A 16,095-nucleotide genomic window follows, 5' to 3' on the forward strand; every position below is an offset into this window, starting at 1 on the left:
TGTGTGTGTGTGTGTGCTGTTTCCATTAAGATCCAGCACCAGTGATAGGCTCTTATTGTCCTTTCCGTCCATCTTTTACCTTCCATTGTCTTTTTTCTCCTTTTCTGTCTTGGTTTATATGTTTATACAGTAGGCCTATATATCTGCTGTGTGCATCCCTCTTTAGTGTCCCCTGGTCTCCCAGCTGTGTGCTTCACTTTTTAGTGTCCCCTGGTCTCCCAGCTGTGTGCTTCACTTTTTAGTGTCCCCTGGTCTCCCAGCTGTGTGCGTCACTCTTTAGTGTCCCCTGGTCTCCCAGCTGTGTGCGTCACTCTTTAGTGTCCCCTGGTCTCCGTTGTGTTTTGAGCTTCTTGCAGTGTTTTGTATTTGCAGCGTTTGGTTTCTGCAGCTTTTAGTAAACGCTGCGCATGCTTCCTCTAAACGCTGCATGTGTTGTCAAGTTGCTGAAGATGTTTCTTCATGTGGAACATTTGTGTTTTTATTAGGGCTGTCAGTCGATTAAAATAGTTAATCGCGATTAATCGCAAATTAATCGCACATTTTTTATCTGTTCTAAATGTACCTTAGAGGGATATTTTTCAAGTTTTTAATACTCTTATCAACATATGAGTGGACAAATATGCTTTATATGTTTGTTTATTATCATTTGAACAATGACAAATATTCTCATGAATATTAAACACAACAACCTGAACATTACAAATATTCGCCTCAATTCAACCTGGAACCCCTCTCATACAATACAAAGTGTGTGTGTGTGTGTGTGTGTGTGTGTGTGTGTGTGTGTGTGTGTGTGTGTGTGTGTGTGTGTGTGTGTGTGTGTGTGTGTGTGGAGAGACACTGTGATGGATCATGTTGCGCGCACTATCCGTGCTGAGTGTGCTGTCTGGCTACCTGCATAAAGTCAAGTGCTCGGCGCAGTTGTCGGCGAAATGTCGCTCCTCTGTTTTCATTGAAACAGCTCCTTATATCCGTTAGCGCAGCTAGCTAGCACCAGATGCTAACAACAACAACAACAACACGTAAGGTGTGCCTCACTCGCGCAACACATACACACACCCTCCCGGTCCTCCCGATGGCCAGTCCGGGCCTGCCGGTGAGCGTGGAAGTGTGGTCTGCCACAAGCGGGGGCAGGAGCGGGGCTGTCAGCATCAGCTTGTAGATGGTATTTTAAACTCGATGCGCTCTGAAACTACGGGGCGGCCGAGGACAAAAAATACACATGCGTTAATCGCGTTAAAATAATTAGTGGCGTTAATTTTTTTTTTGCGTTCACGCGTTATTAACGCGTTAACTTGACAGCCCTAGTTTTTATATCTGCATCGTTTCTGAAGCTGCAATGTGTTTCTCCTGATGGAAGTTTTGGACCGTTGTAGCTCGTTTGCACCTGTCGGCCACCATAAAAAGGGTTCTTTATTACTATCTTCATTGCATAATCCTGTTACATGTAATCCATTACTCCCCAATCCTGACAGAGAGAAAGTAATCCTTTCTGTTTTAGCTCTTTGTTCACACATTCTCCCCTCTCTCTCCCGTGCTTCATTAATTAATAACTCCATTGGTCAATTCGGGTCACGTTCACACTCAGCTTGTTCTGAGAGGTTTATTTTTTAAAACCCTGAGGCGCTTACTCCCCGATTCTCAGAGTATCAGAAGAGAACAGACACACCTTAAATTGATGAATCGATGTTTGATGATACGTGGTCAGAAGAGTAGAACACTGTAAATAATGTAAAAAAAAGTTTCTTTCACATCTGTGTTTTTTTCTTTTATGCCATCTTTTTAAAAGAATTGTTTATTTCGTTTGAGAGCAATCCTGCTATAGGAACAATAAGCAATATATTTCATACATGATATCTAATAAATGGGGCGAAGCCTGCAAGCTAGTTCAGGCAGTCAACTCGAGCACTTATGCTGCATTCATAACGCCCCTTGCCACTCTACAACCAACCAAACAGAGTCTCCTTAACCTGTTCAGCCCTGAGCCTGTTTTTCAGGTCTCAGGCTCGAAAATGACATTCCCAGAACAAATTACCATATCTTCCCTTCTAAAAGTGTTAAATTAATAATCTTTTTTCTCAAAGTAATGATAAACCTGTGAGTTGGATGTAGAAAAGTCAGAATCAATATAGATGATTTTTATTTTAAAGAAAATTCAGATTTTACATAGTAAAAAACTGTAAATTATAGTGTCCGTCCAAAAATATTTTTTTACTTATAGTGAAAACCACCCTTGGATGATGGGTTAGTAGACTAAAAGCTTTAGGAATCCAAAGTACAACATATAATAAGTACCCTGTATCAAGATTGATGTAAAACAAGTGACATTTGACCTTTTTAGAGAGATTTAACCACTTCTGGGGTCATTTGGGTGGATTTTCCATATCTCTGGCCCCCCTTGCTCGATTTTGATGGTTGACACCTCTTTCTGACCCTTAGAGCCAATAGAATTGAAGGGGCAGTCCCCCACACACACGTTGTGAAGAGAAAAGGTGGGGGCTTCGCGCATGTAATTTTCAATCAGAGTGAACCTATCTCTAGCTTTGACATCTGGAAACGGAAAAGCAGTTTTAATGCTTATGGATTATCAGAAATAATTTCAAAGGGACACAGACACATTAGATTAACCTATGGATTAACTTCAGCTGCGTTTTTATCGTTTTAATGCCATTGAAGACCACTTTGGAGAGACTACAGAGCCAAGGTAAAAATGTTAGCATTTTTAGCTACCTAGTGTCACCTGTTTTGATGTCCGTTTTTGCTTATAACGTCGTAAATACGTATAATTCAGTGATAATGTCGGTGTCAATAGATTCTGTGTCACCTCACAATGTGAATCGATGTGTTGGATGTGGTGAAAAGATAAATAATAAGGTTTTGTGAGTGATTTTCGGTGCAGTAAGGTGTTAGCATTTTTCGCTCGTTGCTAATTCAGAGGCTCAGGGTGTTTCTCAATCGCGAGTAAAGCTGCTTCCGAGCCACTATTTCAAGCATATGATGTCATCGAGTGCCGCCGAAGTACTGTTCCAATCTCCAGTATACTTGGAAATCTAGTGAGCCCGGCGTACTCCGTTTGGACAAATATCGAGTGTGCACATGAGTAGACTTCGCGGCCTTAAAATCCCCACAATGCTTTGCTCACGGACCAATTTCCAAAATCTGTGGCGGAAATGGCTGAAGTGAAGCAGTACACATTTAAATGTAAGTATGTAAAGTGGGGTAAAAAATGTGTTGGTAAATACGTTACTTTGATAAATTTGTTATCACCAAAAATGTGTTCTGTGAAAGTAAAGCTAGTTAATAATTAGATAGGTACATCGTGAGGTATTTATTTTCGGTAGAGTTTATGTTGAAACCGTTAGAGAGAGTGGGACAATTGTTTGTTGCCGGACTGCAGTTAAGCTCCGTTTCTGTAATAAACTGGCAACAGAGTTTTTGGCCTGGTATTCATTAATTACACACGGCATTATACTGTTGTTTCTGGTGTTTGCTCAAGGGACTAAGGAACAGACGGAGGCCTTTATACGCCTCCGTGTTGAGCTCCAGCACCTGTTCACGGGCGGTCGGGACACGGCCGCCAGTGGTTATCGGTGAGAAGCAAGTGACATTGTTTAGGTAGTAAATATTGTTCAAGATGTAATTTAATCGCTGCTTTCTCCTTCTTATAATTTACATAGGACAATTGTGGCAAAGATGGGGATTGAGGGAAGGGTAACCCACGTCCAAGCCAAAAAAAAGTGGGACAACCTCAAAATGAAGTACAAGGTGTGAGAGGTTATAGACATGATCATGTTTGTTTTTGCTGTTGTTTTATATGTTCAAATGTATTCATGTGGAACCTACTTGCAGCAGGTCATCCTTGAAAAAGAGATCAATGATCTCAATGGGATTCACCTGTAATAAAGGTTTGAAATTAAAATGTATTATGTTTTCATATATTAATGCGTGTATGTGTTTGGTCTTCACTGCTCAGGAATGCAAGTGTCCCGCCTCAGGGCAGGGCACCGAGAACGGGAAACCCACAGCAGCGACTTGGGCCTGGTTTGTCCTAATGGATGAGGCATTAGGGCAGTCTGCGGCGGTCTCGCCCCCCTGCCTGATTTCCTCCATCCAAGACGCAAATCCGGGGCCAAGCACTGCCCAGGTAGGTCAGAAAGGGCGAGAGGATGAGGAGGGAAAAGACAAGGGCGACACGGAGAGGAGAGGAGGAAGGAAAAAGAGGGAGAGAGAGGATCCCTACCTTGATCTCTTAAGGGAGGACATCCTCTACCAGAGAGAGGCAGATGACAAGAGAGCAGCAGAGGCCCGAGAAAGGTCCGACAAGTTTTTGGCTGTCTTGGAGTGTTTTGCCCCCAAATAAAAAATGTGACAGAATGAAAAAGAACCTTGTTTTGACTTTGCCTCTTGTTGATATTTGTGTTTTATGCTACAATGTCCACCGATATGTGTAAAAAAGGTTTGCAGACATCAAAGTATGATATATGAATACACATTTTATTATTCTGAATCATAAAGGGCTTTATTGGCAGGTATACTCACAAGTACAAGGAATTTGACTTGATGTCATGGCGCATACATTAAATATAAAACAAAGAAACACAAGTACACAGATAGCGAACTATATTAACAACACTGTAAACAAATATAGATAGATAGCAATAAAATAAAGTCAAGCAAATAAAGTCAAGCAGTCATTTACAGCTTAATAGAATGCAGTGAATTATAGAATATAACATATGAAATATGTCCAGTAAGCAATATTTGAACATTGTGTGCATTAATGTAATGCATAGAGTCTGCGTTGTGGCTGAGGTAAAGTGTCAGTGGGGGGGCCAGGCCTTATTTAAGAGGCCGATAGCGGAGGTGAAGAAACTGTTCAGGTGGAGAGAGGTGCTGGTCCTGATGGAGCGCAGCCCCCTGCCAGAGGGTCCATCTCCCACATGTAGGCAGAATTGGTAATTTTATGATGTTTTCGCTGTTTATCCGCCAGGACTTTTTCAAGGCTGCAAACAGAAGCAGAAAGTGTTATGTTAGTTTAGTGGTTCTGTCCTGGAGAGATGATCATTTTACAAAATACAGTTACTGCAGTATAAGCAGATTGTGACATGGGCTTTGAGCCATGATGTTCACCTGTGCACAATAGTCATGGTCCTGTGGAGCACCAGCAAGTGCGGACACCTCGTTGGCAAGGGCCACACGCCATGCTGCTCCACTCTCACTTTCCCCACATGCACCTTCATCCGCAGCAGGTGGCTGGTTGTCCTCCAGAGCGGCGTCGTCTGGAGGTAGGTCGTCTCCAACCCCGACACAGATGTTGTGTAAGATTACACATGCCGTTACAACCTGTGCACAAGGCAGAGCAAAAAAAGGACAAAACAAAGTGTGATGCATATTGTATGTGACTATGCAATTGTTAGTCATTAAGACAGTGTTAGTATAGCAGAATAAGGATATTAGGATTGTAATGAACTAATTTGCTACAGAAACATTAGAATGATTCATTACCTTGGGGACAAACTCATGATGTACTTCAAGTGTTTCTAAAAAGATGCACCTGAAGCGGGTTTTCATCACCCCAAAGGCCCGCTCAATGATTGAGCGACCCCTGGAGTGATGGCAATTAAACCGTTGTTCTGCCATGCCTCTCACTGGCCTCTTATATGGTGTGATAAGGGCCAGGGGTTCCTGTAGACATGGGTAGCCACCATCAGCTAGGATGAAATACCCTGGTGGAGGGTAAGTCCCCCTAGCGTAGATGGGGCTGTTCTTCAGAATCCGTGCATCAAGCACGGATCCTGGGTAACCCACAAAGATGTCCACAAAGCGTCCCTGATGGTCACAGACTCCCTGCAACACAACTGAATGGAATAGCTTCCTGTTGCAGTAGTCTGGACCATCAGGGCCACTTGGGCATTTGATGCGGATGTGGCAGCCGTCAATTGCCCCAGCTGCCTTGCGAAAGGCTTTGTGGTGAGCCAACAGGGCAAAACCCTCACCAACCACCGCCAAGTCCTCCGCACGTGGGAGATGGACAAACTGGGGCAAGACGGCCACCACCTCATCCACCATCCTGTGGACAATCCGGTGGACGGACGGCAGAGGCACACCGAAGACACAGGAGACCACTCTGTAAGCGGAGCCACTGGCAATCCAAAAGAGAAACACCAGGGCCTCCAGAGTGGCCCCCCATCCGTGGTGCCTCTCCGTCTTGAGCGCCACCAAGAGCTGCTGGATGGCCTCCCTGCCCAGCCGAAAGTCAGGGCGGGCGTCCTCGTCAGCAAAAAAACGCTGGAGGACTGGCACGGTGGCATTCATACTGCAGTAATGATGGACCTGCACAACATAAAGAATAGAGGGCAGTTTCAGTTTACTTGACATTTGTTTGTTGTTAATGGTTCATTTGTTTGTAATCTGCAATGTGTGTGTGTGTGTGTGTGTGTGTGTGTGTGTGTGTGTGTGTGTGTGTGTGTGTGTGTGTGTGTGTGTGTGTGTGTGTGTGTGTGTGTGTGTGTGTGTGTGTGTGTGTGTGTGTGTGTGTTTACATGATTAAACAAACAATTTCAATGTGATTACACATTGTCTCCGCATCGAAAACTGTTAGAACGACTATAAACATGCACAAACTATATATGCAAAATTGACACGGGACAAAAGTGTTGTTTGATTATTGTGCGGGAAGCATGGCAATAGAAAGGGGTGTCTACCAAGGGTGATTTAAACCATCATGACAACTCACAAACTAACTATGCAGTAATTAGGGATAGTTCATTTACTTGATTCACATTAGAGAATAAAACTCGCACGGAAGGCAAGCGGCAACACTTATTTAACTAGCTTGCCCATTCTCCCTACATTGAATAAAACAATACATTATTTATCCTACCCGAGCACCACGTCCTCCGCACAGGTGCCGACAGAACATCCTCCTCCTCCGAGCAGACAGACGCCGCCGACACTCCCGCTCTATCTCTTCCTCCTTCTCAATAAATGCATGCATCGAACACGAAACCAAGACAAACGTTTCCATGTTGTAAATCAGTTTTGAGTTTTCTAACAAATCGCGCTCCATTTAAGGCGGGGCCTCTCAGATGACGCATATGACGCACACCTGCACACCTGTTAGCCTGTTCCATTCTTCGTTTTCCGAGGCTAGGAGGTATTCTTGACTCGCTTCTGAAGCAAGATGCTCGGCAGACATTTGCTACCAAGCAAGCGTACTCGCGATTGAGAAACACCCTCTGTGTTAGCATTGTGGGTTTTCTTCTGAAAAAATAATAAAAATGATCAGTTAGATGAGTTTCTTCCCGTTACATGGATATAAAACATTCATAGTTTATTAAATGAACATGCCCTCAGACACTGTTTCCTGCAAGATGTTGCGGCAGTGCCCCGGTACCGGGGTCTCTCGGGCTTAACAGGTTAATATGCCGCTCTATTTAACCTGCCAGATCTCTCTCTATGTATTGCTTGCTGCTGCTATTGCTGCAGCTACCTCTACGTCGCTGCTGCTTGCCTGCCCCACCACCACCCCAGCTTCCACCTGTAGGCTCGGGGGGTTAGTTATTTAATCATCACTCATCGTGCTATGTATATCTGTGGAGTGATGAGACCCGAGCCTAGACGCCAAACTCAACTATATGCTGCTTCTAATAAACATGTTAAAGAAACACGTGAGTTGTCTGACTGAAATGCAGTTTCCTGGGAATACATATTCAATGTGCTGTGAAACAACCTGGCAGCCTGTATTCCATTTATTCATGTAACCCAAGAGCGTTGTGCTGCAGTAAATCACCTGTTGTTAATGTAAACAGTCCACAACAGCTGCACAACAATGAGGTGCTATACGTCCGCTGCATTTCCCAGAATCCCCTGCAGCAGATAGGTGTAATAGGTGTTGGGATTGAAATGGATTTTCCCCGAATTGCAACCTCTTCCTCGGCTCATTACTGCTCACTGTCACCTCAGACATGCCTGTAAATTGCTCTATTTCCCCCCACAAAAAAATGATTTATTCTAGCCCAGGCACATGAAAACACACACACACACACACACACACACACACACACACACACACACACACACACACACACACACACACACACACACACACACACACACACACACACACACACACACACACACACACACACACACACACACACACACACACACACAGACACTTTCTCTGTGTCCTCTGGCTTTTTATTCTCTGTCTCACATAAACAAACATCTGTCCTCCAGAAGGAGACGAATCAGATGTTTATTTTTATGTCTTTGTCATCGTGTTAAGAGATACGAAGTAAAAGAAAATCTCTATATAAATACACTTTTATCGCTCTGTTAAGACTCAATAGATAATTTGCTTGATGATGATCCATGGGTGTAGATAAATGTGCTTTCAGGAAATTGGATTAAAATATAACGGCAACGCTTTAAACTTCAAAACGATTTTTAGAAGTCTGTCAAATCTTTGAACACAATCAATTGATCCCTCGTTGTGTCTTTGTATTTCTATTTGAAGCATGTGACTCTGCTATTTTACATATTTTGGACTGTTTATCAGAGGTGTAAAGTAACTAAGTACATGTACTTAAAGGTGGGGTAGGTAATTTTGGAGAAACCAGCTCGAGTGCGCCAGAATTTGAAAATACACAGCCGGAAAAAATCTGCCACTTCCTCACAGAGCCCCTCCTCCAACACACACGAACGCGCACATGACCAATGAGGGCACGAGATAAGTTTGTGCACAGATGGAAGGCTGACAGGCAGGTAGGCCATCCAGTTACTTTAGCCGGGCCGGCTAAAATGATTGGTCGTGCTTTTTACAGTACTACAGCTTCCACAGATGATATTTTCTTATGGATTTTTTGTCAAAGCACTTCAGATATTCATTGCTATCGAGATGTTAAGAGCATTCCATGGAATATAACAAAAAGTGTATCTCGAGCCGGTTTCTCAAACTTACCTACCACCCCTTTAAGTACTGTAGTTAAAGTGGACCTATCATGCTATATTTGAATAATATATTGTAGGGCCATTCCTATATAAGGTATATTTATACGTTTTCTTTTTCAAAATACCAAACAGATCATGCATTTTAGCCATACCTCATTTCGCTCTATTTTGCTCTCCTCCACCCCTGTCTTTGCATGCGCTGCAGCTGACCACGCCCCCCTGCAAAGGATGGGGCCGAGTTACGAGCGTCGTGTTACCATGCCACGGCAACCTCTCATTCCCCTGATAGGTGGAGAGTTGGCCCAATAGCCGTAGCGCCACCGTCCTGACGTCAGGACAGTGTTCAAATCTGGATCAGTTTTTATCAGATCCGTTGCAGCCCCTTTTTTAGAGATTTGGGTATGGAGGAAAATAGAGAGGGTTGTGTTTTCTGACACTTGGTGAGTTCCCTGGAACACCGGGGACACATATTCATGTAGAAAAGACGTACAAAAGTGCATTTTGCATGATAGGTCCCCTTTAAGTACAATTTTGAGGTACTTGTACTTGTACTTTACTTGACTATTTCCATTTTATGCTACTTTGTACTTGTACTCCACTACATATATTTAATCCCTTCAGTTACTTTACAGATGTGGATGAATGATGTGAAATATAATCAAGTGTTAAATCAGACTTTAGTTCCACCTGGAGTAAATCCACAAGCTACCCTGCAGTATACAAAGTCATTCAAACTAGCTGCACCTTTACCAGCTTTGAGAACACTTTCATGATCAATCATTATAAAATATATCATATATATTATTCTGAAATGGACCAATCTGCACAATGACTACTTTACTTAATGACATACTATAGCACTTTTTTTATATGAACTAAATGAAACATAAAGAGGACCTGCATCAGCGTTCATAGAAGTTAATATCTTTATTAATATTCTCTTTACAATATTGAAAAACAAAAACTGAAACATCTTAATAAAATCTCTCACAGAGAAACAACAGGCCGAAACATGGGGGGGGGCACATTGATTACAAAAATAAACGTTATGAATGAAAACAAATTACATTCAAGAAGTCTGCACAAACAACACACACAGACACACACTGTGTGTACAACACAATACCTGTACACTATAAGGTGATTTCGTACACAGTTAATAGCAGGAATAGACATTTGACATGAACCCACAGCGATGCATTGAAGCTCCTCGGAGAAAACATCCTCAGATTTGATTAAAAATGTCATTTCGAAAAGCAATGAAATGTGTTTTCTCAGGTATATTTTGGCAATGAAACAGCCTGGTTTGGATAAGATTTGGTAATATAAGACTTTTGCTGATCTCCAAAGAAATATTGCTTTACATGCTTGGACGGAAAGAAATGCAGCACATTTACGACAAAAAACGGAAAGGAAATGTGATTAAAATCGCTAAAAACCCACATCATTCATCCAGGTTTCACATCTGAATCCAGACTGAAGAATAAACTGCTGAGTGGCCGAATAAATCATGTGTTTGCATCATAAATGATAAAGTAATAACCCGTGCTGCGTGCTTGTTGTACTAAACGGGACTTCAGTTAATTGGAAAACACTAATAAAAAATCTCCTAAAATGTAAATGTTTGCTTGTTATTCACCATTTTGCAAAATTAAAATATTTGTAATATTATTAATATTTAATACAAGCCATTATCCGTCACCTATTTATCAATTATCCACCTTAAACAAAGCTGGGAATAATTATTCATTTACAATTTATCGATTATTTTGTTCTCTTATATTCTATTATGTGTGTATCAATGTACATATCTACTTATTCTCCTTGCATAGTTTCAGTTGGTTCCCCTCTGGTGCAAAATGTATATTCTAATCTTTTATTAAAAACTAAATATTAAGACAATTATAAAAACAAATCTTAATTAAAATGAGTCGTTGCTCTAAACCTTCTATATTAAAAGGCGTCGATGGAAAGATACGGTGATATTTGATTGAGAATGTTGTGGCTATTCTCTGTCAAACAGTACATTTTATGAAATGCTTTACATATAACACATGTATTTTTACATTTGTTGCAAAATGCGCAACCAGCTCCTGATCATTACACGTATGTTTTACCATTTCAAATGGCGGCATAGACCTTTCTCTACTCCAGTCCCCTCATTCATATTCATTATGTACAGAACATGGAAAACAGCCTAATACTAGTTACACAAATACATCGACTAACACCAACTTTACGGCTTCCATATATTTCTTTGTTACGGGGATCCAGCCCCCTTCATGTTAACGGTAAACAACAGTAAGCAGTGAAATGTTTATCTTGCTCAGTGTCACCTTTAATACCTGTACATTTGAAATAGAGGGCCGACATTAGACACACGGTAAACCCTGTTGTGTGTTTTTGCAGTTGTTGTATGATTAAATCAGTTGCCCACAGCACACAGCAGAGTAGGATGTGATAAACACTGTTCATACAGCTCAGGATTCATCTAATGCCTGCTGCTGCCAAAATATTGAATCACAAGGTACTGTTGAATGGTTTCCACAACGTTATCAATGTTTGCAGAGCTGAACATGTTGTGTTTACGAAGTGAAATGCAGGAGATGTAGTTTGCATTGCAGTGAGTGTTTGTGAATCAGCTTCTGAGAGTCAGATTCTCTCGTGTTGAAGCTTTAAAGAAAAAGTCTTATCTCTTCGAAACAGTTCACAGTCAAGTCAGTAACACTGTTCACATTTTCACAGCCCTAACGAGCTTGTGAGGGCTCTCGGCGGCGCCTCTTTTTAGACAAAAGGGATGAACCTCTGCTGAACTCTCTCCGCAGAAGAATCGAGAAAAAACTCTTGTAGTAGAGACTTTGAGTCAAACAGATAAACCAGAGTCAGATCTCACAGAGTTTTTGAGTTTGAAAGCTGTTCACAAAGCTGCCTTAACATGGAGAAGCAGAACAAATCTCTGTATATCTTCCCATATGAAAGTGAAAAGGAACTCAAATCACCCCAGAAACAAGTGTCTTCCAACATGTCCTAAAAGATCTCCTATCATGCTATTTTTAGGCATATATTATGGGTCTCAGATATATATAAAAATATCACGCATTGTTTCTGATAGCAACGTTTCTGATAGGCCCGTGGGTGTAAAGCCAGCCCACATTTCCGATATTACGTAAAATCGGCAGAAAATCTGGATCAGCTCCGTTGTTCCCCCGTTGTTAGAGATTTGGGTACGGAGGAAAAGAGAGAGGGTTGTGTTTTCTGACACTTTGTGAGTTCTCTGACACTATTAAGTGTATTTTACACATTAAATAGGGCATTTTGCATGATAGGAGACCTTTAACGTATCGTATCGTTAACGTGAAGAAGCAGAACATATCTCTGTATATCTTCCCTTTTTCAAGTGAAAAGACTCAAATCACCCCAGAAACAAGGGGTCTTCCACCATATCCTTTAAAACATGACTTCCTCACAGCTACCATAGTCGCTTTCCACCATGCTGGACCCATCGTAACTTCTCATGTTTTGTCTCGCGGGTCGAGTTTGAGGTTGCGCGGTGTTAGCTTGCGGTGGCGGGCTAACTTGCTCCGCGTACGACGGCATGGCAACGCTCAAACGCATGCTGAGTCTTTTATATCCGCCCGAAACGTTGTCCAGACTCTGGGTTTTGTGCTGCTGAGTTGGGTAGTAGCTCATGGCCGTGTACTCGTTTGGGCATTGTGTTTTGGGCAAAGGAAGCCCGTCTGGACCCAGGAAGTTGTCCAGGTTCTGGTTGCTGTAGCACGGAGGCAGAGGGGCGCGGCGGTCGCCTCGTTCGAGGGGAAACGGGAAGCCGCCGAATCGAGAGTTTCTACGAGAGTCCATGGTGGAGGTGGAGGTGGAGTACGTGTCCTCCACGATGTCGAACTGAGGAAACTCCTGAATTGGAGCTGGGCGGCCGTAGTAGTCCGGGTCTGCAGGATAAACTGAGAGAGGAGAGGAATATTTAGAGTTATTTATCATGATATCATCTCTAGATAGACAAGTCTGACAGATCAGCCTATTATACTGTAGTGCTTTTTAGAACATACAGCATTCTATGACATTTTATAGTAAGACTTTTCATGTCATAATATATTGCAACCTTTTCATGACATTTTGTATGACTTCTATTACTTTTGATGACTTGTTTTATGACTTTTGATGGGATTTTTCCTTTAATAAGCTCTGATGCAAACACATATTTATGATACAAGTGTATGAATATTAGTTTTTTACACTTTTCAATAATCTTTAGCTAGCATCACATGTCTTCTAAAGGTGGCTAATGTTAGGCTATAAAGGAACTACAGCACGGTCACATGACTTCACGTCACCACCGCTAAGCTAAAGGTGGCTAATGTTGGGCTATAAAGGAACTACAGCACGGTCACATGACTTCACGTCACCACCGCTAAGCAAAAGGAGGCTAATGTTGGGCTATAAAGGAACTACAGCACGGTCACATGACTTCACGTCACCACCGCTAAGCAAAAGGAGGCTAATGTTGGGCTATAAAGGAACTACAGCACGGTCACATGACTTCACGTCACCACCGCTAAGCTAAAGGAGGCTAATGTTGGGCTATAAAGGAACTACAGCACGGTCACATGACTTCACGTCACCACCGCTAAGCTAAAGGTGGCTAATGTTGGGCTATAATGGAACTACAGCACGGTCACATGACTTCACGTCACCACCGCTAAGCTAAAGGCGGCTAATGTTGGGCTATAAAGGAACTACAGCACAGTCACATGACTTCACGTCACCACCGCTAAGCTAAAGGCGGCTAATGTTGGGCTATAAAGGAACTACAGCACGGTCACATGACTTCACGTCACCACCGCTAAGCTAAAGGTAGCTAATGTTGGGCTATAAAGGAACTACAGCACGGTCACATGACTTCACGTCACCACCGCTAAGCTAAAGGTGGCTAATGTTGGGCTATTGAGGAACTACAGCACGGTCACATGACTTCACGTCACAACCGCTAAGCTAAAGGCGGCTAATGTTGGGCCTGATGGCGTTTAGTCGTCTCATTTAGACCACCATTTACTGACGGATTATATGTCGTAGAACAAAGCGTTAACATCTCTTCAGCTTGTGTTAACCACAGACCTTATTTCAGGCTAACAACCAAAAACACATTCAGAAAACCATTGACCTCCAGACAAGGAGAACAGAAGTGTTAAACTAAGTTTGGCACTAAGTCTTGAATAGTTGTAACACAGTGAATCAGGTCTCAGACTATCAAACTCCTGCTGTCACTGACAGAGGAACACTGGCTGTGTGGGACAGATTTGAACAAGTCTGGGGTTTTAAAACGCTTTAAGTATTTGCATATTAAATCCTTTTTAAGGAAGGCGTGGGAACAGGAGGAAAGGAGCTGTCTCTACATTTATTTTATTATTTTAGACAAATTGCTCATGCAGATTTCCAAAGACTGTAAAAGTAGAATAATCCTCTTTTCTTGAATTAAAATCAAGATTTAGACACTTCAAGGACAACCTTGATGAAAAGCTCTTTAATACGTCCCTGTGTGCTCCTAACATTTCATCACTTTGAATTTGTCCCTGAAATTAATCTCCAGCTAAGTCCCTGACCCTGAAATACTTTCCAATGCTAATGAAATGTAACACCCAATACACTTTCTAAATCTTCCTACGCAGGGTTTGCCAGCAGGTGTCGGATAAAAAGTTATTTTTCTCAGTTTTTTCGTGGAGATTTGTTGTCGACCTTGCAGCGAAGCTTCATTTATCCCCTCTGTTGGAGAACTATCTGCATACATGACGCAGTTATTTGTGTATTTGATCATTTGGACCTGGTTAAATTGTCTAAATTAGCATTAAACGTGCTGTTATTGACATTAATTCAGATTTTCTGAAGAGGTTGTGACCAGGCAGGGGTTATCATTTGTGCTTAGCACTCACTGAATGCAAACAAACAATAATAACAACACTGATAACCAGGGGTTAAATTGGGGGATTTTATATGTGGGGGGGCTCTGTTTGAAGGTGCGAGGGGGGGGGGGTCTGATTATTTGACCTTAAGGGCTATACTGTATATGAGGCCCTATAGTATCTGCTCCATTATCTGTATCAAATGCCCACATTGATGCCACCAAATGACACAATCAATAGAAAGTGCTACAAATAAATTAAATTCAATCTTAAATTATTAATATATTTATTTATTTACAAATATCCAACCTTCAAATTTATATTTTAAATCAACATTGCTCTGCACACTTGCTAAAGAACAGTTGTGTGGCAATCTCAGTTAATTTGAAGGGCTCCGTGTTACAAGACGGCCGGGTCGTTTGGCGGCACCGACTCTCTTTGTACACGCATGCACACACACACACACACACACACACACACACACACACACACACACACACACACACACACACACACACACACACACACACACACACACACACACACACACACACACACACACACACACACACACACACACACACACACACACACACACCGCTGCAGACTCTCTGCACGGAGCAGCAGCGGAGTCCGGGCGGTGCTGCAGCTCCTGATCGGAGCAGAGACATGTTCACTAAGCCAAAAAAACGATATCCGGTCACAGAGATCTGCTATTTCAAAGTCAACACATATCGACCCTAAATAGTCTGCATTAAGAACGAGAAAAGTTTTAACATATATATCGTTTTTTGTAAACATATGACAAATGTGCGAGGGTGATGACGTCAGAGCATCGTCCTATGTGCCGGGGCTTAGCCCCGGCCCAATTGAACCCCTGCTGATAGCAATTAAGCGCTAATTATAATCAACAAAAGATTATAAAGCCCATGGTGTTGGATTTGAGCTCATGGTATTTGACTGACAGGAAACACAGCGACGAGCGCTTTGCAGAAAATCTTCAAATTCCTCCCTTCATGCACAACATCTCGAGCTAGAGAAGGAAATATTAAAGAGAGACACAGAGAACATTAGCAGAGAAAGTTTCAAGGTGAGAGAGGAAACAAGTTGATAAACAAGAGTGGTTTTTAATTAGAGGTGAGGCTGAGACAAAGGATGGAGGAAAAGAGAGAAACCAAGAGAGTGAAAGATGGACGAAGAGGTGAGAAACAGATAAAAGATCCGGGAG

General features: G+C 42.2%; 1 protein-coding gene across 1 annotated transcript in view; it reads right to left on the minus strand.

Annotated features, from left to right (window-relative positions):
- Window positions 1-12,153: 12,153 nt before the first annotated feature.
- The window catches only part of fat2 (FAT atypical cadherin 2), a 102,933-nt gene continuing 98,991 nt past the window's right edge, over window positions 12,154-16,095 (minus strand). Inside the window, exon 30 of the mRNA XM_034117773.1 lies at window positions 12,154-12,914. Coding sequence (XP_033973664.1) covers window positions 12,403-12,914 — 512 coding nt within the window. The 3' untranslated portion in view covers window positions 12,154-12,402. The remainder of the gene's footprint in view (window positions 12,915-16,095) is intronic.

The sequence above is a fragment of the Trematomus bernacchii genome, unplaced genomic scaffold (genome assembly GCF_902827165.1).
Source record: "Trematomus bernacchii unplaced genomic scaffold, fTreBer1.1, whole genome shotgun sequence".
Taxonomy (NCBI): Eukaryota; Metazoa; Chordata; class Actinopteri; order Perciformes; family Nototheniidae; genus Trematomus; species Trematomus bernacchii.